The sequence below is a fragment of the Glycine soja genome, chromosome 11, assembly GCF_004193775.1.
Source record: "Glycine soja cultivar W05 chromosome 11, ASM419377v2, whole genome shotgun sequence".
Lineage (NCBI taxonomy): Eukaryota > Viridiplantae > Streptophyta > Magnoliopsida > Fabales > Fabaceae > Glycine > Glycine soja.
In genome coordinates this window covers 2,231,338-2,254,176 of record NC_041012.1, presented here as the reverse complement: position 1 = coordinate 2,254,176, position 22,839 = coordinate 2,231,338, and the positions used below count along the sequence as shown (strand labels likewise).

The window sequence follows — 22,839 nt, the reverse complement described above, 5'->3', positions numbered from 1 at the left end:
ACAAAAGTGAGATTGCTTAAGCTTAGTCTTGAAAAAAAGTGAATTTAAAATTATATACAAAAATAATATTTTTTAGAGGTTTTATAAAAATTAAAGCTTATATATTTTGTTTGGTTACAAATATAAAAATATATTTTATTTTAAAAATAAATATAAGTTTAGATTTTGTAAGCCTTTCAAAATAATAAGAAAAAGATATTTTTATATTGTTTTTCTTCATAATCTTAAAAAATACCTTAAAATCTTTAAATTATTTTTTAAAAATAAAAGTGTTCTTGCGCATATATTTAAGAAAATAAGAAAACTGAAATAAATGGGCTCAGTATATCTAATTAAAGAAATAGTTTAAAAAATAAACTCTCAAAACAATTACTAACATAAGTTTAAATAATATTGCACAATCACATTGCATGAAAGTTCATCATTTTAAAAAAATATACAAACAAATGATATGATTTTTTTTTTTTTGGGTATATCAAATTATATGATTTAAGTTTCTGAAGAGAGACTAACTTAAATGTCAGCAAAGTCATCTTAAGACTTAAATATTACATTGAACACATTGAAGTTCTTATTTAGTAGTAGTACTACTTTCTGTTTAGCTTAGCATATTCACTTTATTATTAAAAAAAAAAATCAACAATTATAACAATAATAAAAAAAACCGTTAATAACACATTTTTTATTATTAGTTTAACATAATAGGATTAAAAGAAAAAATATTAAATAAAACGTGAGAGTGACAAATTTCTCTAAAAATAATCCAACTGTAATAATACTAGAGAGCAGAGCAATTGGGCTATGTGGTGTTACCAGAAAGCAGATAAGACTTGAACACGTGTGCTACTACTTACCACTTCTCCATGAATTACTGAACTGCGAGCTCCCTCCAATTCGCTTCTCCTTCTTCTTCATTCCTTGGCAGTACACAAATCTGTCATATCTTGCTGCTCGATCGTTACGATGATGGCGCTCAATTCATTGTCACCACTTTCAATTAATTCTCTTCACGTATCTTCAAGCTCAACTTCAAAGATTTCGCATTCTCATTCCAAGTCCTTTCCCGTCGTTGTGTGCCAAATTAACTCAAACAGAGATCATCGTCAAGGTGAGTACGCTACTGAGTAGTAGTTTGCAGTTAGTACCCTTTTATTTTGTTATCATTTTTTCATTGAAAGAAAGAGTGTTGCCAATGCAGAATCCACAAAATGGGGAAAAGTGGTTTCGGCCACGTTGGCGGCTGCTGTTATTGCCTTCAGCTCTGACATGTCTGCCCTTGCTGATCTCAACAAATTTGAGGCTGAAATGAGGGGTGAATTTGGAATAGGATCGGCTGCGCAGTTTGGCTCTGCTGACCTCAGGCTTGTTCTGTTTCCTTCATTCTACTTTACTATCTTCTTTCGGGTTATGAACTGTTATGGGAAATAACAATAATAACTGAATTTGGATCCCTTATTGTTCTGCAGGAAAGCGGTGCATGTCAATGAAAATTTCAGGTAATGTTTTGTTTCAATTGGCCGTGTTATAATAATAATAATAAAATTACATATGCAACATTCATCTTTCCCTGTTCCTTTAGTCAATGTTCATTTTTTTCGTCGTTTCTATTTTACGTCGTATGCCAGGTACTAGTATGAGTTGGCTCAAAACCTTAGTTTTCATTCTTTTAATGCAACCTTGTCAAAAAGACTATACTTCTCTGGTGTAAACATTCCAAACTCAAGATTTTTCAGTTTTGTAATATTTTTCTGCATCCATTGGTCCCTCAAATTGATGTTTTACTTGAGTTCTGAATTACCAATTGCATTGCTGGAGGCACTACTTGTCAGATACAAGTACTGAGCTCATAAGCATACTAGGAAACTAGCTAAATTCTTCTATGCAGTTAACATATAAGTGCATTTCAAATTAACATGAGCAATTAAGCATAGTAGAACAGTGCTACTTCAATTTATTCTAAATTGTCACTTCATAGCAAATTATGGAATCTAATAATGTATAAATTTGGAGTCCTCTATTCATAATCATTCTGAATGACTGATACAGAAGAGCCAATTTCACAGCTGCTGATATGAGAGAATCTGATTTTAGTGGTTCAACTTTCAATGGTGCATACCTTGAGAAAGCTGTTGCATACAAGGCAAACTTTTCAGGTACTTATAAGCTTATTGCAATGTAGATTTCAAAAGCTAAGTAATAGCTTTACAGTTTACAACATGTTTGAAAGCAATTCTAAGTTATATATCTTGAGATAAAAAAAAGTCTAATAATTCATATAATAGATTCTGCTAGACCCACTGTTCACTCAATTTATCTAATTCATTCACCTAATAGATTCTAATGGACCCAAGGCAGATTTCCCTTCAAAGTCATGATTAAGCCTCACACATCCAAAAGAGTGTTTATTCTGTAAGTTAAAAAATATGGCATCAATATACTCCGGCAGAAGACATAAAGAACTCTTATATATACCTTTTAGTTTATCATTCTCGTGTACTCCTCATTTTCTTTGCAGAAAAATTCTTGTGTTCTTGTGTGTAATTTCCAACAGTAATTCTAATTTTTAAATATTTTCATTTGACATTTTTCAGGTGCTGATTTAAGTGATACATTGATGGATCGCATGGTATCTACATCAAGTTGATTAACTTTATCTATACGTTCAATACTAATTTTTTTTCTCTCTTTTAATTGGGTATATGTGTGATTTTCTTGTTTGAGGTCTAAAGGTTCTAAATGAAGCCAATCTCACTAATGCCATTCTCCTTAGAACAGTCCTCACACGGAGTGACCTTGGGGGAGCCATCATCGAAGGTGCTGACTTTAGTGATGCTGTGTTGGATCTTCCTCAAAAGCAGGTATGGCCATTGATGGCAGATAAAAGGAATGGTTCTTCCAATGTGAAATGGATGATGATTTAATTCTTTCAAATTTATGAATCTCCAGCCTCCTTCCCCCCTTCCATTCCATTCCAAAGAGTAACCAGGACTAATCCAAGCATGTTTTCATCTTCCAATTGATAACTTTCCTTTATTTTATTGTTCTCAAATGAGAAAAGTATTCTTTTGTACCCTTTTCAAATCATGACCTTGTAAAAGGAGAAAATAAATACAAAATCTTAAATAGGCCCATTTAGTGTCTTTTCTCATGCTATTTGAGCTTACCTTTCTCCCATGATCCTCACATCTGATCAAGATCCATTCTTGCTTAGAATATGTATCATTGCTTTTTTGGAGCATAATTGACTGATGATGATGTATATTGTTTGATTAAATTGTATAGGCGCTATGCAAGTATGCTAGTGGCACAAATCCTGTGACAGGAGTAAGCACAAGAGTAAGCTTAGGTTGTGGGAACAAACGACGAAATGCATATGGCTCCCCGTCATCTCCCCTTTTAAGTGCTCCACCACAGAAACTGCTTGACCGAGACGGTTTTTGTGATGATGCAACAGGACTTTGCGATGCAAAGTAGTAACTAGTTGTAATATTTGCTACAAGGCCATATTCGTGTAAATATATCAGAGACTACAATTGAGGCCTCTATTTGCCTTTGCATTTCTGAGAGCATATCCGCATTCAACAAATGATGCCCTCTCTTGAATCTATGTTGGATATTGCTGGTCTCTGTTTAGCAAGCCAGAACCTATTTTGTCCAGCCACTTTCTCCTATGTAAGATCTACGGGATATAAAATGATGCTTCGTGTTCATAATTTCTCACCCATTTGCCACAAAACTTTAATGAACCATGTAAGTCCAATTTCTTGTTTAAATTTATATTACACAAACACACTCACATTCTCTCTTATAGATGTTAATATTCGTCGGAGATCGAATTCAACTATTGGAATTCTTCTATGAAATAGGCATCTTTTATTTATTTTTACATTATTAATTTTCTCTGTAGATAAGTTAATCACACCTGTTATTAATCACAATCACATCAACATTTTCTCTAATTTTGGGTGATTGACTATCAGTGGACTAAAATTGTTCAATTTTGAAAATATTGTGGATCAAATGTGTAATTAAATTTTTATAGTGATCAAAATTGCATTTTTGTGAAATTATAAGGACCAAAAATAAATTTAAGTCAAAAAATTAAAATGGTTATATGATAGTTGATTCTAGTTAAAAAGAAATATTTCCTTTAAAAAATTAAAAAGAAAACAATTAAAAATATATATTAATTGTAATTAGTTTAATTTGATTTTGAAGTAAACTGAAGCAATTAATCAGGCTAATATAAACCAATTTAATTAATTTGATTAAGATGATAGGATTCATATAGTCAACTGGATTTGATGAACACTCTGTGATTATTAAGTTATAAATAAATTTAGTGGTCAACCATATCTTGAATAAAATTGTTTCTTATAAAGAATAGTAAAAAAATTATATGTAAATTTATATAAGATACTTTATTTCTTCATTTCAAATTATAATTTTCTCTTAGAAGTTCAATTAAAAAGTTTCATTAACTGCCACTCAATTTAGTTCACGATTTTTTTAAATTATAAAAATGATTATTTTTATTTTACTTTTTTCAGCCCCCTTAATTTATACTCCTGTAATGTATGATAAAAATGTTTAGCAATGTGAAGTATAGAAATACAAAAAAAAAAAAAAAAACTCTTTTCAGAAATGTAAAAAAAAAAAAAATGTGATATGAATGTTGACGACTTGACCTACTCCTCTATATGGCCTTTTGCAATGATAAGAGAGGCCTTAGAAGCTAAGGTCAACTTACGGAGAAAGCAACTTTTGTTAAAGTTGAAAAATCCCATTAGAGCCCACAATGAACAAAGTGACCCGACTCCTACCGGCAAGCCAATGAGTCTTGATTTTACTTTTCCTATAACTTGGGTTTTACTTTTCCTTTTGATCTGTACTTTTTTTTCAGTCTTTCCCGAGGGAGGGATTCTTAATTGGCATTAATATAATGAATCTTGATTTTTGGACGATTCATAATTTTAAGGAATATATTAATATTTCATTTTTTTTCTCACATATTATATGACCTATTATTTTTTATATTTTCTATCTTTATTTATGCATTGTCTAGGTGTTAACTTGCTAGCATTTGGGGGAGTCTATAGATATTTTTCCTAATATAATTTTCTTTTCAAATTAAACTAATGGATTCACAAACAAACACAAAAATGTGAGAAGTGTCTGTCTCCCTTTGTGGTTGATTCCCCAACATTTCATCCAGGGGATGTGTCCTTCTAGTATTACAGCTTATTGCCTATGGTTCTCGGGTGTTGCTATTCTTTTTTATATTTAATAATTTGGATGTTTGACCACCAACCCTACCCCTTAAATTTTACCCTGGACTTCATGCTGCTTCAATCACCTCATAGTTTTTGTCTGTTATCATTTTATGCATGCACATATATATAATTGTGTTTAATGATAAAAAATATATATATATAATTGTGTTTCAGGTTTACATTATATGCACCGTATATTTACTAAATGGCATCTTGTGTGCATCTAAATATACAGGTCAAAGGTAGAAAAGTCAGAAAACTATCAGATGAATTTTATAACAAATTAACGTGGTTAATCCTGCAAAGTTCAAAGTCATGTGTTTACACTTTACACGTCTCTGTTCTTCAGATTAAGATAGGACTTTATTTCATTAAGCTAAAAAATTAGTTTAATTTATGAAAAAGTATTGTCCAAGTAAATTATATGGAGGTTTGCCTGATATAGCTAGGATCCTATTCCACTGCTTTGTAGCATTCCAGTAAACAATTCAACTAACAATTAGCAGTAAATTAACAACCTGTCAACGTTCAAAGATTAGAAACAATCAAGAATATATATATATATATATATATACACACACACACACGACAGGAAGTAATTCAATGTTTTTTTGGGGAACTAAACAAGCGCATGTGCGATGATGCTATTGTTATCTTCACATGGATCAGTTTTATCACACTCACATAGTCAATAATATGGCTACCGTAGAATGTGAAGAACTCTTAAATAATAATTATTGTAGTCGTCTCAGTCTCACGCCGCCTCAGTGCGCATGGCCTACTAGTTTTGGCTTTGCCGAGCAAACGCGAGTCAATTGATTTTCTCTTCTCTAGCTAGTGAGACAGAGAACTGTGTACCAAGTCAAAAGATGTTAGAAAAATATTTACCTTTTGTTAAATCGTTTTTCCCTTTTCATCCATCGATCCTTGAGGCAAGCATGCCGACTTCTCACACTTAATTTCTGTCTTTTAGTGTAAGTAATTCATGAGACAGAGTACAGTTGAAACCTGCAGCATTATGATTAAGTTGATGAGCGCACGCCTAATCATTGTTTCGTCGTGCCATTGCTTTAAAGGAAATTTTTAATTGTTGACTCCGACAAAAGAATTTCATCCCTCATCAACATCCAATGACCCCAACACATAGAACTACGGTACTAGTTACCTTTAAACACCATGCATGATTAGGTGCTTAAGATTAATTTGCCTTGTTGCAGGTATATATATATAACAACCCATCAACTTTTGAATACAGACGGCTCTGCCTAGACCCTGTGATATAGCATACCCCAGCAACTGCTGAACCACCAGAAGATGCTTGTGGTAATTAGAGAAATCTTTCATTAGGAGGAGCCAACTTTCACGCACAGGTATGCGTTGTGAGAATGGAATATGGAAACTTTCTTAATTATAGAATTTGTTTGATATATGAAATAACATTCATGATGCATGACAGCATGAGTCTACCTGGTTACGTATTTAGTATACATTAGATATATATGTTTATTTACCGAATAGAAATCATTGTGTAAAACACTATAAAGCTAGCTAGGTAATGTACGTTAACTAGTTCAGTTTGGTTTTGGTACTGAATGCATGGAAAAAAACAGGTATCACCTTTAAAACATGTGCAGCCTTCATATATTTCTTATTATGTTTTTTATATTTCTATTTATATTTAATATATATCATGTTGTAGTCGTATCCTAGTTTTTGAAAAATTCTACCGAAGCCTCGTACATGTACCGGCGGCTACCGATATAGCCATATGCATGGGTATATAAATATATATTTTCTTATACTATAATAAAGTTAAAACTTAAATATGATCATATATATGTGAGCCAATTAAGGCAGATTAGTATAGCGAACAGTGTCCTTAATTAACACCCTACATGCGGCCGTTTGCTTCCCCGATCGATTTATCATGTTTCTATACACTTTGGATTCAGTTGGCACACATTCCGCAGCACCGTCTTGTGAGAAGCAAGAATTGCTTTCTTTTGCAACGTTGGTTTGAGGGGTCCAGAATAAAATCAAACATGCTATAGGTTTTTTAGTTATGTTATTATTACTGCTTCATTGCTTCGAATACGGCACCCCTAGTTTTTCTGATGAGCGAACTCATTCTAGGTTGCATGCACTACACTATCAGATGTCCCGTTGATTTGTGTCCGTTTGGGCAAGAAAAAAGATTTTCTTACATCTTGGTTGACACCTTAAGAAATAAAGAGAAAAGTGTATATATGATATGATTTAATAAAAAGAAAGATATAAATAAAATAAAAGTGTGAACTAAATGTTTAAAATTTGTGAATATAAACAAATCAGAACTCTTTTAGACAATATGCCCATCTCATTCTCAAGTCGGAAAACCCTTTATTCTTTTTTATTTGTTTTTATTTTTGTGTATAATTTAATTAAGAATTAAATATATTAATCAGAGAACAATTAATGTTATTTTGATTTTTTTTAATTACAAATTGTGTAAGTAGCATTCCTTATTTCATAAACCTCGCTCAAGATTAATATTTTATTTTATTTTATAAATTTTAACCGATGATCATGAAAAATAAATTTATTAAAAAAATGTGTTAAAAAATACATTGTTAACCTTCCTTTTTTTATATTAGTTTTGTTAATGACAAATTCGCAACGGTTGATTGCATACATGTTTATAAGTTTTTATTATAAAAAAATATGATCGTATTCATATACAAGTCATTTTCTCATAAAGAAATATACAAGTCCCTTTTATAAATTTAAGTTCTTTTAAATTCTAACTTTTAAGTCATGTTGAATAAAAATAATAATACATGTCTTCAATTTTTATAGATAAATAAAATTTGCACTGAATTCATTACAACAAATCGAAGTTATATATATGCTATATGTGTATTTCTTGCATCATATCGATTCCAGATTATTAGTTGACACACTGTCACCTGCAGATTTTCAACATCTTAGGATATTTAATAATTTAGGGTATATCATGTACATAAGTGTGTGTGTGTTTTTTTTTTTGTCTTTTTCGAGAGCGTTAAACTGTACTCCCTATAATTAGTATAGTATGCATCTTCTAGCTATAAACTTTCATTTCCACAGGTCAATCTGGCAACTGGAGGTGGAAGGGTGGAAGTTGAAGCCATCTCCTGGCCAATCTCCGTTTTTGTGCATCCGTTTGCTAGCAACTTAATTTGTTCGGCCACTTTGGAATAACTTGTTTCCTTGGAAAAATGTTGATCGTGACTGAGCTGAGAAGCCACAAATTTGTCAAGTACTCTCCAATCCGTAGCAGGGTCCACTGCTTGATCATTGCTACCATACGGAAATTGCAGACTTTGTTGCTGGCAATGTTGTTTTATGTGTTCCTCTTGCGTGAGTGACAATGACTGCAAAGCATTGCCATTATTATTGCTACCATAGCCATATGGGATAACTTGGCTACAATTCAAACTGGTTGAAGATTGAGGAACTTTGGGACTCTCTAGCTGTGGAAGTTGGAGGAAAGCATCATGGGGTATATTGAATTGCAATTCCAACTCCTTCTTGAAAGGGTAGTGCTGGTGGTATGATGCATAAGGGTTAGAAATTCTGCTTGGGGATTCAAGCTCTTGCATGAATGAGACAGCTGGGTCATCATACCAACATGGTGACTCATACTCCCCCATTTTCCTCACTGTTGTCATTCGTTTTTTGAACACTCTACATACAACCCAGCCTTCTTCCTGGAAAGCATTTACAGAAATTAATTACACTCTAATTAAGAGGTTACTATTTCACTCCCGCATAGTGAATATATTACAGCGCAAATAAACAAAAATATAATCACGAGAGGTTATATAAAGACTGTCGATCATGTATATTGAGTTCTTAAATTAATTAGTAATAGATGATTAATTAATGTAACCATTTTCTTCTTGAATCATATACTCAACTTGCAGGAAACAAATACTGTAGCTCAATTCTTTGGTAAAGGCTAAGATAAATCAATTATTATATAGTGTGGTGAAAATAAGTATTCATAAAAATACTATTAATTAGCGTGGTGCATGTACAAAAGACTGACAAATCTTTTGTGATTCAACCGAAATTTCTATTATTCAGTAGAAGTAATTTTCGTGCAATTCTATAGAAAAATTCTCCCCAGTGCGTATACTATAAGTCCAATTTATACGTGTTTCTATTCAGTTCAACTGTTTTATTACTAGCGCAATCAGAGATGAAAGAGAGAAATTGTTATAAAGAAAAGAAAGTAAATAATTAGTTTGTTAATTAATTACCTGAGTAGTTCCATTTTGATTAGTTTCTAGGCGGTATTCATGCATGATCCAGTCAGATTTCTGTCCATTGGGGGCTCGTCCTTTGTAAAAGACGAGAGTCTTTCTCATGCCAATAAGGAAATGCCTAGGGCTAGAGTGAATTGCCTTGTCCCTTCCTGTAGCCTTCCAGAACCCTGCCTTTGTAGCTCTATTGGTACGAGTCCCAGTGGGGTACTTCTTGTCTTTATGACTAAAGAAATACCATTCATTTTCTTCATCGCTTCCTATTTTGCATAATTCTATATATCATCAGAAATAAACAAATGTGAGCAGTACTGTGGTTTATATATATGTATTTCTAATTGGAGACTTAATCATAAGAAGCTAGCTAGGCTTATATATCATACGTACCTTGAAGATCCCATGGCTCGATTTTATAGAGATCGACATCTTTTATGATATCTAGATCAATCCTTTTAGAAGCTACCTTTTTCCTAAGATAGTAATCAACAAGTTCTTCATCGGTGGGATGGAAGCGAAAGCCAGGAGGAACATGTGAAAAAGTATTCATATCTTCTCTAGATTTTAATTAACCTGCATTTGAGGGGAGGAAAACACAAATTAAAAATTAACACGATCACCTTTCTTTGTAATAGAAAATGAAAATTGGCATCTTTTTTTCTTATAATTAAAACTCGTCAAATATTTATTATTCAGTAGTTATATTTTATAATTACAAATTCTTCAAATTTATAATAAAATTAAAAATAAATGAATACTTGAAAACTCCTACTTGTCATTTTGTTTTAATGTTTATTTATGAATTATTAAATACTCTAGAGAGTCACAGTTTTATTCAACTAAATAATTATATTTTAAATAATTTTCTTAATTATTCAAAATATATTGAATACTTTTTTACATTTAAGAAATTAATTATATTATTCAATTTTCTTAACAAATATTAAGAGTACTTTTTTATAAAAAAAATATTTAAAGAATGTAGAACAAAAATCTATAATAGATTCAAATAAAATATCAAAAGTCACAGTGACACAAATGAAGGTAAAGTAATCAAATATTTTTTATGATGAAGGTAAAATAATAAATAGTTGTTTCTATTTTTTTTATGATATCATCATGATCATGAGGAGTAAAATTGATTAGTGATATCCAAACGTACTAGTTGAAATTTTGCGTCTGTAAGTTCTGCAAATCATTCTGAAACATTAGACGGAGAAGCAGTTGAACTCTAGGTTTATTAATTAGGAGAAAAAGAAAAGGCAGCAATCATTCCCAGTCCTCCCAACCTAATTCGCCCCTTCCATAGACCTTCAATATATAAATATGTATTATTCATTTTCAAAATACTAACTAAAGTTTTTAGTATCTCCTTAAAGTTCTTATGTTTAAAGACGAATGGATATATATATATATATATATCAAGAAAAGACTATGAACGGGTGAAGAAACTATCTATTTTTAAACATCAAAATCAATTGTTATAATTAAATAAAAACAAAACTATTATACAAACGTATCCAAAATAAAAATACAAGTGATAAAAGTACAAGTTTAAACATATACTAGCACTCGATCGATAACTTTATTTGGGAAACATTAAACACTATTTCCTTAAAAAGACAAAGAAATGAGTTGTGACACATAATATTAGAGAGCCTAGCTAAAGGCACACTTTTGTACAATGCAATGATGCGAAGGCATGAAGATGGAGGAGGATTTACAGGATCAAACATAATCTTTGCATTGATTCACAAAAAAAGTACGTATTCGAGCACTAAAAACCGAGTCCATTGTTCGAAATGTGCACAAATGCAGAAGTAAGAACAAGTAATTAGAAGCTTATTTTTCAAAACATTCAACCGATTTGAGTAGGAAGGGGATATCATTTCTGCTGAGAAAAAAATATGGTGTGTATTACAGGTCAGATATGCAATGATATTGTGTAAAACCCATAAAAAGGAAGAAAACGAGAAAAAGTGAAAGCATATTACGGTTAGGTGTTGATGGAACATAAACTCCAATCGAAACACGCAAGATCAAAGATCATGTAAAGATTTAATTAATGCAAGTGAAGTGACATATTAGCATTTGACTATGGTTTTCTGTCTTTTTGTTGTCTTTCTTGTTTTGGACTTTTCTAGTTGACTTGAATTAAATAAAATCATTCCACCATATATTTTCATGTCTTATAATTTAGACAAACACATAATTATAATAATATGCGAAAGTAGAACAAGCAGGAAGGTAAATCCATGTTAATCGAGAGAAATTTAAAACATGAATCAGATTAAGAACAATTTTAAACGCTGACTGTGAAATTAAGAACAACCTTGATATATATATTACTCTTCTAATTAGAAGGTAAAAACACGTAGTCCTGTGTAGATCTGATGAAACCAACCTCTTTTGCAGCACGTACGTATTCAATATGGTAGCTTCTGGGATGCCTTTGATTGACAATCTTTATAAGAAGAATATCGTCAAATCCAGCCAAAAAGAAAGGCAATCAAGTTAAGGGGACAAAGAAAAGAAGTTAGGTGGAAAGAGCAATTAATAGCGTTCCTTGGGAATTGAAGTGAATCCAAACTGTTCTGTTCTGCACCGAGGAATGAACTAATTGTCTGTCTACTAGGAGTTGTTGTCTACAAAAGAGAGAGAGAGAGAGATGAGATCCCGAGAATCACTGAGAAAGAGAAGGAAAAGGAAAGAGATGGAAAGGTTCAAGAATGGGAAAATGGAGACGGGGTAGGGTTTTAAATAGAAAACAAAAGCACAACAATCCTCTCAAAAGTTTCTCTCTCTAGCTTATCTATTGAGTTGGAGCTAGATTGCAGGAAAAGCCTTGAGTTCATAAAAGGTGGCGCTAAATCGGCGAGGGAGAAAGAGAGAGACAGACAGAGATGTAAACCTCCTCCGATCCACCCACCAGCAACTGATAGTGACGACAAAAGAATAATTTGCCCGGCCCGGAGAATCAGGATTGTGTTACTGTGTCTTATCAACCAGTTACCATAAATATCTATTTTTAATAAGAATAATTATATTTGGACACCCTAATAGCTCATCATCTTATTTGTTTCTATCTCTCTTTTTGTTTAATCAAATACATATTGCATATATTACTTTTTCTATTATTTCCTTCTATCTGGGTTTATATATATTAGCATATATATGGCTGTCCAAGAATCAAAGTAAATACTCTATTTAATTAGTTGTTGAACTATGTATTTGTGATAATTGAATGATGATTAACTTAATTTACAAATATTTAAATATTATGATAAATTAATTCAATCATTTAAATATATGCTGATAATTTATTTTTTAAAGTATGATATAAAATGTTAGAATGATCATTAAACTACAGTACTACTTACATCAAATGAGTCGTGTGTTTTAATTTAATTTGACCATCCACGATAAAACCCTAATTCGTTCTTATTTCTGAATTTTAATTCTAAAATGTTACATGTAGAAAGAGTCGGGTTAATTAGGGCTTATTTTTGACAGAACACACACACATATAAGTTTTAAGTTATGAAGTCTTTTTTATAGAATGTTAGAAAAAAGTGTGTCAGTAGCATTTTTTCCCATTCAGATAATAGATTGGTAACATGCTCCCAGCTGTACATTGGGTCGGTGGCCATTAGTCATTAGTTAACAGTTATACACTCTTCAATCCTTTGAAATGGGACGACGCATAAAAAGCTTTTCTCCTGCTAATAATGATAAAAGTGAGCGATCGAAAAAGCTAGCTCCACTTTCCATTTGCAGTTGCAGGAGCTCTTGTGTGTCTTCAAAAAGTGCAAATAAATTAGTAACAACAGATAAGACAACAGCAGCTCTTTTATTTTAAGAGTCACGCTATTTTTGTAATATATCTTTACAATATTTTTTTTATTATATCATTTATTTTATCATATTTCTTTTTTCACTTCTGCTAACTCTAGCTTATTTTAAGGTTTTCAGAGAAATAATAATTGTTTTTCAGTTGGAGCAATGAGCAACCGCACGCGGGCTCTGTTTGGTTGCATCTAATGGTATGCAATATGCTTTACACAAATGATTTTCTTTTTTTGTTGTTGTTGTTGTTTATATTGTATTGAATTATTAAATCAGCTCCTAAGTCTTCCACTATACGGGCCCAACCGACCTTAGGGAATCCGAATGAGACACTTCTCCAAATACTGTGCCTGTGTCTTTTAAAAAAAAATATGTCATATTTAAATCTAGATTAATAAATATACAAAATAAAGTAAAATTTTTACAGTGAATTAATTGAAAAATATTTTAATATAAAATTTAAACTAATTATAATAACATAGATGGCAGTATATAATTAAAGAAGGGTATAAAAATCATTAAACTAATTTAATTTTTTAAAATGTGTTGTGTTTCGGCGGTGGAGAATGGGCCCAATACGTGGAGGCTGATGGTCTGGCGTGGGGTAGTCCATTATGATTAAACTCACAATGTCTGAACGAACAGGTTCTGTTTGTGGGGTCCACTCCGTTATTGATACCCAGGATGGGTCATTGTAGTTGCAATACCTCGTAAGGAGGTTGCCATGTCTTGTGTTAACTTCCCTTGTTTTGATATATTATCCTTTTGCTTTGAAAAAGAAAACGCAAATAGAATTAACCTAACCTACCACACAAGACGATAAAAAGCATGACACTTTTAGGAACGAAAAGGGAAATGCTTTAAAGTGGTGGATGCGAGCGTGTTGAAGACCCAGTAAATAACAGCAGTGTTGGCTTCGACGGTGGACCCAAAGAAGATTATGTAAGGCTTCATGGCGTCGTCAACGTGATTATCCTTCATTGCTATTTTGTTTGGTTGTTTTCTCGGCAACATCTGAAAAATAATAGATCTGTGGCAAGGAACACACTTGGACCGAAGCGACGAGAAATTGATGGAGAATGGAACAGGCGATGGTGATGGTGATGGTGGCTGTATTTGTGTGATTGACAGCTACGGAACCACGCCGGATACAATCAAGACACAAAATCGAGAACAATGAGATCATAGATTCATACAGGATGAAAGAGAGAGTATAGGGAACACAGAAAAAATAAGGGGGTGCACACTTTTGGTAAAAGAAAAAGGAAAGGATATATTTGGAAAAATAATTATGAAATAAGTGAAAGGTGGTGTACAAGCAAAAATAGGAAGTTTGTTTAGTAAGAGCCTTGTTGGGTTTTCATCTTTGCCGTGCGCTCTAACTTTTGCATTTTTGCGGTATACTCGGTAATTTTCCAAAATATTGAAAATGTTCTTATGGGTTTAAATTTTTCATTTTTGCGGTGCTTTTTTTTTTTTAGTAAAACTGCACTCCCTTGATATAACTTGCTTCTGTTAGCATTCTATTGTGAATGTTTGTTATCGTAGATGGTAAACATGTATTATTTATGAATATACAGTGAAATTCGATGATTTTTCATTGTCAAAGAATAAAAGGTGTGTATTAAAAAAAATTCAAAACATACGAATTGTACGGATTGTCAATCCGCCATATAGATTGTCAATCCATATGTTTTAAATTTTTTTTAAAATTATATATCTTTAAAATTTTTTATACATCTATTTATTTATAAAATTTGATAAATAAATAAATTTGATATTTAATTAAATGTTGTATATAGATGTTTATTACAGTAATTAATAGTTAAACAAATTTGATATTTAATTGAATGATATATTTGAATGTTTATTACAGTGATTAAAAATTAAACAAATTTGGTATTTAATTGAATAATGCATTTAGATGTTTATTACAACAATTAATAATTAAATAAATTTGGTATTTTTTTTTACATATATAAATTTTTATTAAACCTATAATTTTTATTTACAATTTATATATGTAAACAAATTAATTATTAGACAAAAATTAATTATCACAAAATTTATTATATAAATTTACATGTACATTAAATATAAATTAAAAATTTTAATGTTATATATAACGACATTAATTATTTTATAAAATAATTGATCTAATAACTCGTTTTATAAAATTTACAAAAGCCTTTTATGTAATCCTATTGACACACAAAAAAGTACAGTTGTGTTGAGCTTTTGGCATACTCTTTTTTTAGTAATGATTTTTTTTACCACCATGTTATTTTATTTTTTATGAAAATATGTAATATGGATTATACTTTTTATTTCTTTATCTTTTATTTTATAATAACAAATTTGTTCTCTCTCTTTCACCCAATTCCCTTCGCCCCTTTCTTTTTTTTTTTTTTATTTACCCACATATTTTTATAATAACATAAATATTCATTTACTAATATTATATTACTGTTTTATTTCATTATATATATATATATATATATATATAAATCATTGTAATTTTACCAACATGGTTCTTTCCCATAAGCCTTTTGTCCTCCTCCCTCTCTCTTTCCACTTCATCAAACTCATTCCTTTCCTTCTCCTAAAGCACATTTAAGTTAGAAAATAAAAAATTTACCACAATATAATAGTGTTAATTATATTTAAATCAGAATTAGAATCAAAATATGTTTGTATCATTAATTAATTTAACTTTGAAATATTCTTGGTCACTGTAATTAGAATCAAAATATATATTTATTAATTAGTTTTAATTATAATATATAAGGGGATAGAATCCATTGATACCATGTAAAGACTTATACTAAATCTATCCCTTTAACATATGTTAATCCTACGGTTTATAATATCTTAATAAATATGTAATTTTAACTATCAATTAATTAATCATAACCAATCAGTTAAATTTTTTGATTGATTTTTTTAACTATTTATAAAAATTATTAACAAAATAATATTTTCTACAAATGTTTCACATGATAAAGTCTATATTTTTTCTACTTTTTTTAGGATTATATTTTTTCTACTTATCATATAATTTTTTCACCCTTAAAATAGGTTAAAAAAAAATACTGCATAATGCTTTTACAATAAAATGCATAAATTAAAGAATACGAATAATAAATTTATATCGTAATTACATTACACATTTTTATTTTATTTTATTATAAATGTATTTTTTAACGAGTAAGAAATATTCTGTTATGAAAATAATAAATAGAGACAAATAAATATATATTTTATTACATGAAAGAAATTAAAAATATATTACTGTTAATAATTTTAAAAATAAATTCTATTAAATGAACTAATTTATTAATTAATAATAACTGACTGACAATCATTAAATATATTAAAATTGTCATATTTATTAAGATATTATAACTATACGATTAACATATATGAATAATTTATATTTTTTAGATTTACACACGCGATGCAAACGGATCTAATTGCACATAATTTTATTATCAATAAAAATTGTTTTCAATAAATTTATTATTTTAATAATTAACATTTATCAATAAAAAAGAATGATTAGATAATTATAATTTAGTAAAAATATAAATAAAGTTATATGTTATTTAACCTGAAAATGTTTTTTTAGATAATAAATAATAGATTAAAATACACAAATTAGATACACTCTCCCAATCATAAAAAGGAAAGATACACTCTTCCTATTTTATTAAATATATATTTTTAATATCTTTTATCTTTGGGTAAATATTTGATTTTATTTTGTCTCTATATTGAATTTATAAATTTAAAATACAATTTATATATTTACTTGTATTGGTTGGATTTCCAAACAAGTAGTGATGCTGGTAGAACATTCCAGAACCCCTCTCTTCCCGCATCCGAGAACTCTCTAGTTGTACTTTTCGTTTTCTATAAGCCCTTCCGGCTCTCCTTATTTTTCCCACTTCATCCAATCAAATCAAATCAAAGTCATTCACCTAAACCCTATGGCCGACGAAGCCAAAGCCAAAGGCAACGCAGCCTTCTCCTCCGGCGACTACCCCGCCGCAATTCACCACTTCTCCGACGCCATCGCCTTGGCCCCCACCAACCACGTCCTCTATTCCAATCGATCCGCCGCATACGCTTCTCTCCAAAACTACACCGATGCCTTAGCCGATGCTAAGAAGACCGTTGAACTCAAGCCCGACTGGTCCAAGGGCTACAGCCGTCTCGGCGCTGCGCATCTTGGCCTTTCCCAATACGGCGACGCCGTTTCCGCTTACGAAAAGGGACTCAAAATCGACCCTAATAACGAGCCCCTCAAGTCGGGTTTGGCCGATGCGCAGAAGGCCCTGGCCGCGGCCTCTAGGCCCCGCTCCTCGGCTGCTAATCCTTTTGGTGACGCTTTCTCTGGGCCTGAGATGTGGGCCCGTCTCACGGCGGACCCCACCACTAGGGCTTACCTTCAACAGCCAGATTTCGTGAAGATGATGCAGGATATCCAGAGAGATCCTAACAACCTCAACTTGCACTTGAAGGACCAGAGAATCATGCAGGCCCTAGGGGTTTTGCTCAACGTCAAGATTCAAACACCTCCCACGGGGGCTGACACCGATATGCCGGATTCTCCGTCGCCCTCTGCGGCCGCGTCTGAGAGGAAGAGAGCTGCGGAAGCTGAGCCTGCAAAGCAGCCCGAGTCTGAACCCGAGCCCGAGCCCGAGTCCATGGAATTGACTGGGGAGGAGAAGGGCGCGAAGCAGAGAAAGGCCGAGGCTCTGAAGGAAAAGGATGCGGGAAATGCAGCTTATAAGAAGAAGGATTTTGATACCGCGATTCAACATTACACAAAGGCTTTGGAGTTGGATGATGAGGATATTTCGTATCTCACTAACCGCGCTGCTGTCTACTTGGAAATGGGAAAGGTATGCTTCGTTTTATTTTTAGGATATACTCAATTTATATTCATTTATATTTGGATGGTCATTCTGCACTTCTCTAGCGTAATGTAGTTTAGCTGCTTTATTTGAATATAGTTCGACTGCTTAGTCATAATAGTGCATTTAATGTTGATATTGGTTGAAATGTGTTATTTGATAGGAACATTTTCCCTTTATATTGGGACCAAATTAAAAACAAATCTATATGAAACAACCGAAAATATAAATTAACTTAAGTTATGACTCGTTATATGGGAACTTAAATAGTGGAATAATGCTATTGTTGTTGTTCCTTTTATAATTCGATGTGTGAATTTTTTTTTAATGATTGGTATTCACGAAGTTGAATCAACTGCAGAGAACCCTGATCACTGGGGAAGATTGGATTACTTTGAATAATTGTAGTTTTTTAGATATGTTTTGGCAAGTCACGTAGGTATTTATTGAGTAACTGTACATCACATGACATAACTTAAATTTTGATGAGTTTCAGTCGGTCTTGTTGAAATAAGGTAACAGAACACCACTTCCTGTAACTTATAAGTAATGATTTGTATAAGCTCTTGCATACAATATCCAATATCCTAGTCAAGCCGTGGGCATCCAATATCCTAGTCAAGTATGCAATTCTACTAACTTATTTTCGTTCCATACATCAAAGTTGAAGAAAAATGTGGAATGCACTAGTTTATCAAGACTCAACAATTTTTACTATATAAACTTTCAAGACACTGTGATTTTGGGATCTTTTACAGTTATACCTACTTGTGCAAGATGTTTTGTTGTACTCTACAGTTGAGCACCTCCACACTGTTTGTGTCTAGAGATATATTAGACTTTTATTAGGTCATGTTTAGTATGATGCATTTAGAGGAAAAAGAATGATAAAAGATTGAAGTTAGCTTTCACACTGAACATGCCATTAACAATATCCCGCTTTTGTTGCTGAAGTTTGTGTGCTGGATGGGGAATTGGGTCAAATTTGTCCATTGTTGTCATTATTGTGCCTCAGTGAATATTTACATAAGGCCTTGGATTTCTATAGCATCTATTAGATTCATAAGACAAAGAAGTTGTTTGAAAAAAATAAAATAAGGAGGAGCTATGTTTTAGTTAGGTGAAGTGACTTCCCTGAATTTTGCTTTACAACAATTCCTGGGTGAATTTTTTTTCAGTATGAGGAATGCATAAAAGATTGTGACAAGGCTGTTGAAAGAGGAAGAGAACTAAGATCAGATTTTAAGATGATAGCAAGAGCTTTGACAAGGAAAGGAAATGCCTTGGTGAAATTGGCGAAGTGCTCAAAGGATTATGAGCCTGCCATTGAGACATACCAGAAAGCACTCACCGAGCACCGCAACCCTGACACTTTAAAGAAACTTAATGAAGCCGAAAAGGCAAAGAAAGAACTAGAACAACAGGAATATTTTGATCCAAAGTTGGCTGATGAGGAGAGAGAAAAAGGTATAATATCCTTTAGTTGACTTTCTAGATTTTTCATTCATTTTCACCAATCATTGTATCTTTTCTGAAAGAACTACTCTAACTATGTAACCTTTTGACTCTTGTCGTTTTCTTATTATGTATCTATGACTAAAAATATTGATATGTAGGAAACGAATTCTTCAAGCAGCAGAAGTATCCTGAGGCTGTGAAGCATTACACAGAGTCTATACGAAGAAATCCAAAAGATCCTAGGGTAATAATACGTTTTAAATGGAGGTGATAATAATACTTGTGATTAATGGCAAATGCTAGTCCTAATCTGTTTAAATACTCCAATCCTTTCAGGCTTATAGTAACAGAGCAGCATGCTACACTAAACTGGGGGCAATGCCTGAAGGTTTAAAGGATGCAGAGAAGTGTATTGAACTTGATCCAACCTTCGTAAAGGGTTATACCAGGAAAGGTGCAGTCCAGTATTTCATGAAGGAATACGAGAAGTCTTTGGAGACATATAGGGAGGGGTTGAAATATGACTCTAACAACCAGGAGTTGCTTGAAGGCATTAGAACGTATGTATATTGGTCTACATTCCTGGATTGTGTGTTTAATATTTCGGTTCTTATATTGACTGCAATTATGTGTGCCTAATAATCTAATATCCATATCAGATGCATACAACAAATTAACAAGGCTAGCCGTGGAGACTTAAGTCCTGAGGAATTGAAGGAGAGACAGGTATGGCATGATGTTATATTTTTTAGTCTTTGCTGTCTAAATCATTGCAGCTATAAATTATGTTAAATTTTAAATTTTGTATTCTTTCAGGCCAAGGCAATGCAGGATCCCGAAATTCAAAACATCCTTCAAGACCCTGTTATGAGACAGGTTTGCTTCCTTTTTGATTGAATGTTGGTATGTATTGTGGTAGTGAAACAAGAGTGAAATGTGCTTATAAGTTGGATGCGTACTGTCTATGCAGGTATTGATTGATTTCCAAGAAAATCCCAAGGCTGCACAGGAACACACGAAGAATCCAATGGTGATGAACAAGATCCAAAAGCTGGTCAGTGCTGGAATTGTCCAAATGAAGTAAATTTGTTGCAGGTGGCAGTTCGTGTGAAAAAGTAATCGGCAATGATGTCTCAGTGTGACTATTTTGACATTTAAATAGGATTTTGATTGGGGAAAAAGTTGGGAAATTTTGAGTTGTTTTTACCTTCGTTTTGTTTTAGTGAATTCATATAATTTACGAGTATCAAGTGCCAGTCCATTTTTATATTTAATTGGCTTATTGTGGTGACATGACTTTCTTTTAATTTAAATCGATGGGGGGCGAACTTGAAGTGTGGTTTAGTTTTTAAGGTTAATAATTCTAAATCCTCTTTATCCTATCCTTTTAATAGTGCTTCTATCTATCTTTTTATTGATCTTCTTTTCTATGATAAATATTAATGCGTTTTATATTTTCAAGAAATTGTGTTTTATATAATTTTATTTAATATTTTCTATAAAGAAGCTGAAGGATTGGGGGGAAGTTTTTACTCAACTTTTAATATTTTCGGTTTTCTAACACTTCGTGATTTTCTTCCCCTCACCTTGGTCATCTGAACACTCTCTACATTCGAATATCTCTTGTTATCTCAAAATCTCATTCCAATTTCTTCAAGATGTAAACTAGTTTAAAATTTGCATCTTTATCATATTCAATTCTTTGCTTAACTGAAATCAACAATTTTCAATGCTTAGAAAACTTAAGTATTTTGATTGTTTGTTATTGTCATTGTTTATGCATTTTATTCCTAAAATAAAGTCATTCAAAATCTCATGTGATCTATCTCACCATATTTTATCATAATTTTAAAAGTTATCCAAAAAGGCACACTTGGGTGCCTTGAGGCAAAGCGATTAGCCAAGGCGAGAGCGTTGCAGGTGACTTGAGCAACATGGACAACCATGTCCTTTATAGCAGTCTTGAAGTTTCTGTTGATGGCGGAAGGCGGAAGCAGCACAAGTGTTGTCGTCGGTGAGGGCATCGCTGACCCAAGTCTGGACGTCGTTCATGTGCCAGACGAATTCCTCTCCACGCTGTCTTGCACCGTTCTGTATGCCTCTTGCTTTCAACATCTTCTTCATGTGGCCCTGCATGAGGACTTCACGAACTCTGCTGGGTTAGGGTTGGAGTGTGTGGTGATGGAAGATTTTGGGAAACGGTGGACCATGCAGATGACAAGGTTCATGACAACCAGGAAAGCAAGTTTCATGAGTGTAGTTGCAATGTCTAATTAACAAGGATGCAGCTTTTCGATAGTGGTGTATAATGTTATATGGCCAACTTCATTTCTAGCTCCCACATATAGGGGGTTGGAAGTCCAAAATATATTTTTAATTTGGATCTCACTAACTAACTATAAAGGATGTGAAATTAATCAAAATAAAGGGGAAGTAAAAAGAAGGAAGGAATTAATAGAAATAAAAGGATGTGACAAAAAAAAAAGTGTAATAGAACAAAGATCCATGTAATAAAATAATAAATTTCAAATTCTATATTGCATAAGACTATATTTTAGGAAAAAAATATATTATGCAAGTGCTTATAACTTGATTTTTGTCAATTATGTAGCTGGTTTTTCAATTTTTAACTTCTTATTTATCTAATAAAATAAAGTGATTATTATTTATTTATTTTGTACATTTTTTTTAACACTGAACAAAGCTAGCTCTTTATCGAATGTTCCAAATCAAGGATATGCTTAGTTTAGTAGAAAAAAAAGTAAAAAGAAAAGAGAGAGAAAAAGGAGTATAAAATGATATATATAACTATTTGTGTTGTTTGATAAAAAAAAATATTCTCTTGTTTAATTGAATAGAAAGTGAAAAAAAATATGTACAAAATGATATAAATATTCTAAATAAAAAATAAGATGTAATATAAATAAAGACATGTATTTTATATCTAAAAAAAATCTGTTAGGTAGAACTAAGTTTGAACCTTTAATATGATTCAAAAGTATTTTTAAAGTAGTTTCAACTATAAATTTATATCTGTACTGTAAATATCTGTAAAAAAAA

General features: G+C 31.9%; 3 protein-coding genes across 4 annotated transcripts; 2 read left to right on the top strand and 1 right to left on the bottom strand.

Moving 5' to 3' along the window:
• Positions 1 to 809: 809 nt before the first annotated feature.
• On the top strand, positions 810 to 3,844 carry LOC114373523 (thylakoid lumenal protein TL20.3, chloroplastic). 2 transcript variants are annotated; one of them, XM_028331003.1, is made up of 7 exons: positions 810 to 1,108; positions 1,199 to 1,361; positions 1,467 to 1,496; positions 2,047 to 2,153; positions 2,592 to 2,626; positions 2,776 to 2,858; positions 3,283 to 3,844. In XM_028331003.1, the coding sequence occupies exons 1-7, from the start codon at positions 964 to 966 to the stop codon at positions 3,317 to 3,319; spliced, it is 600 nt and encodes a 199-aa protein (XP_028186804.1). In that variant the 5' UTR covers positions 810 to 963; the 3' UTR covers positions 3,320 to 3,844. The 2 variants fall into 2 exon arrangements, with proteins under 2 accessions (XP_028186804.1, XP_028186803.1); XM_028331002.1 differs by having other exon boundaries at positions 812 to 1,108; positions 2,730 to 2,858.
• Positions 3,845 to 8,105: 4,261 nt separating this feature from the next.
• On the bottom strand, positions 8,106 to 12,506 carry LOC114375724 (NAC domain-containing protein 7-like). Its single transcript, XM_028333575.1, has 4 exons — positions 11,961 to 12,506; positions 9,947 to 10,129; positions 9,557 to 9,834; positions 8,106 to 9,001 (listed from the first exon to the last, which is right to left on the bottom strand). Exons 2-4 carry the CDS (start codon positions 10,104 to 10,106, stop codon positions 8,357 to 8,359), a joined length of 1,083 nt encoding a protein of 360 aa, XP_028189376.1. The 5' UTR covers positions 10,107 to 10,129; positions 11,961 to 12,506; the 3' UTR covers positions 8,106 to 8,356.
• Positions 12,507 to 17,245: 4,739 nt separating this feature from the next.
• Positions 17,246 to 21,163, top strand: LOC114375894 (hsp70-Hsp90 organizing protein 3-like). The gene is made up of 7 exons (XM_028333756.1): positions 17,246 to 18,309; positions 19,500 to 19,788; positions 19,938 to 20,023; positions 20,116 to 20,339; positions 20,439 to 20,505; positions 20,596 to 20,655; positions 20,750 to 21,163. Exons 1-7 carry the CDS (start codon positions 17,392 to 17,394, stop codon positions 20,861 to 20,863), a joined length of 1,758 nt encoding a protein of 585 aa, XP_028189557.1. The 5' UTR covers positions 17,246 to 17,391; the 3' UTR covers positions 20,864 to 21,163.
• Positions 21,164 to 22,839: the final 1,676 nt, after the last annotated feature.

What these genes read in the sequence shown, in the direction of transcription:
- LOC114373523 (XM_028331002.1), top strand. Translation starts at nt 964, where the DNA reads ATGATGGCGCTCAATTCATTGTCACCACTTTCAATTAATTCTCTTCAC. An exon ending in ATACAAGGCAAACTTTTCAG is followed by an intron (nt 2,154 to 2,591) that starts GTACTTATAAGC and finishes GACATTTTTCAG; the next exon opens with GTGCTGATTTAAGTGATACA. An exon ending in TGGATCTTCCTCAAAAGCAG is followed by an intron (nt 2,859 to 3,282) that starts GTATGGCCATTG and finishes TAAATTGTATAG; the next exon opens with GCGCTATGCAAGTATGCTAG.
- LOC114375724 (XM_028333575.1), bottom strand. Translation starts at nt 10,106, where the DNA reads ATGAATACTTTTTCACATGTTCCTCCTGGCTTTCGCTTCCATCCCACC. An exon ending in CGAGCCATGGGATCTTCAAG is followed by an intron (nt 9,835 to 9,946) that starts GTACGTATGATA and finishes GATGATATATAG; the next exon opens with AATTATGCAAAATAGGAAGC. An exon ending in ATCAAAATGGAACTACTCAG is followed by an intron (nt 9,002 to 9,556) that starts GTAATTAATTAA and finishes AATGCTTTCCAG; the next exon opens with GAAGAAGGCTGGGTTGTATG.
- LOC114375894 (XM_028333756.1), top strand. Translation starts at nt 17,392, where the DNA reads ATGGCCGACGAAGCCAAAGCCAAAGGCAACGCAGCCTTCTCCTCCGGC. An exon ending in AGGAATTGAAGGAGAGACAG is followed by an intron (nt 20,506 to 20,595) that starts GTATGGCATGAT and finishes GTATTCTTTCAG; the next exon opens with GCCAAGGCAATGCAGGATCC. An exon ending in AAGACCCTGTTATGAGACAG is followed by an intron (nt 20,656 to 20,749) that starts GTTTGCTTCCTT and finishes CTGTCTATGCAG; the next exon opens with GTATTGATTGATTTCCAAGA.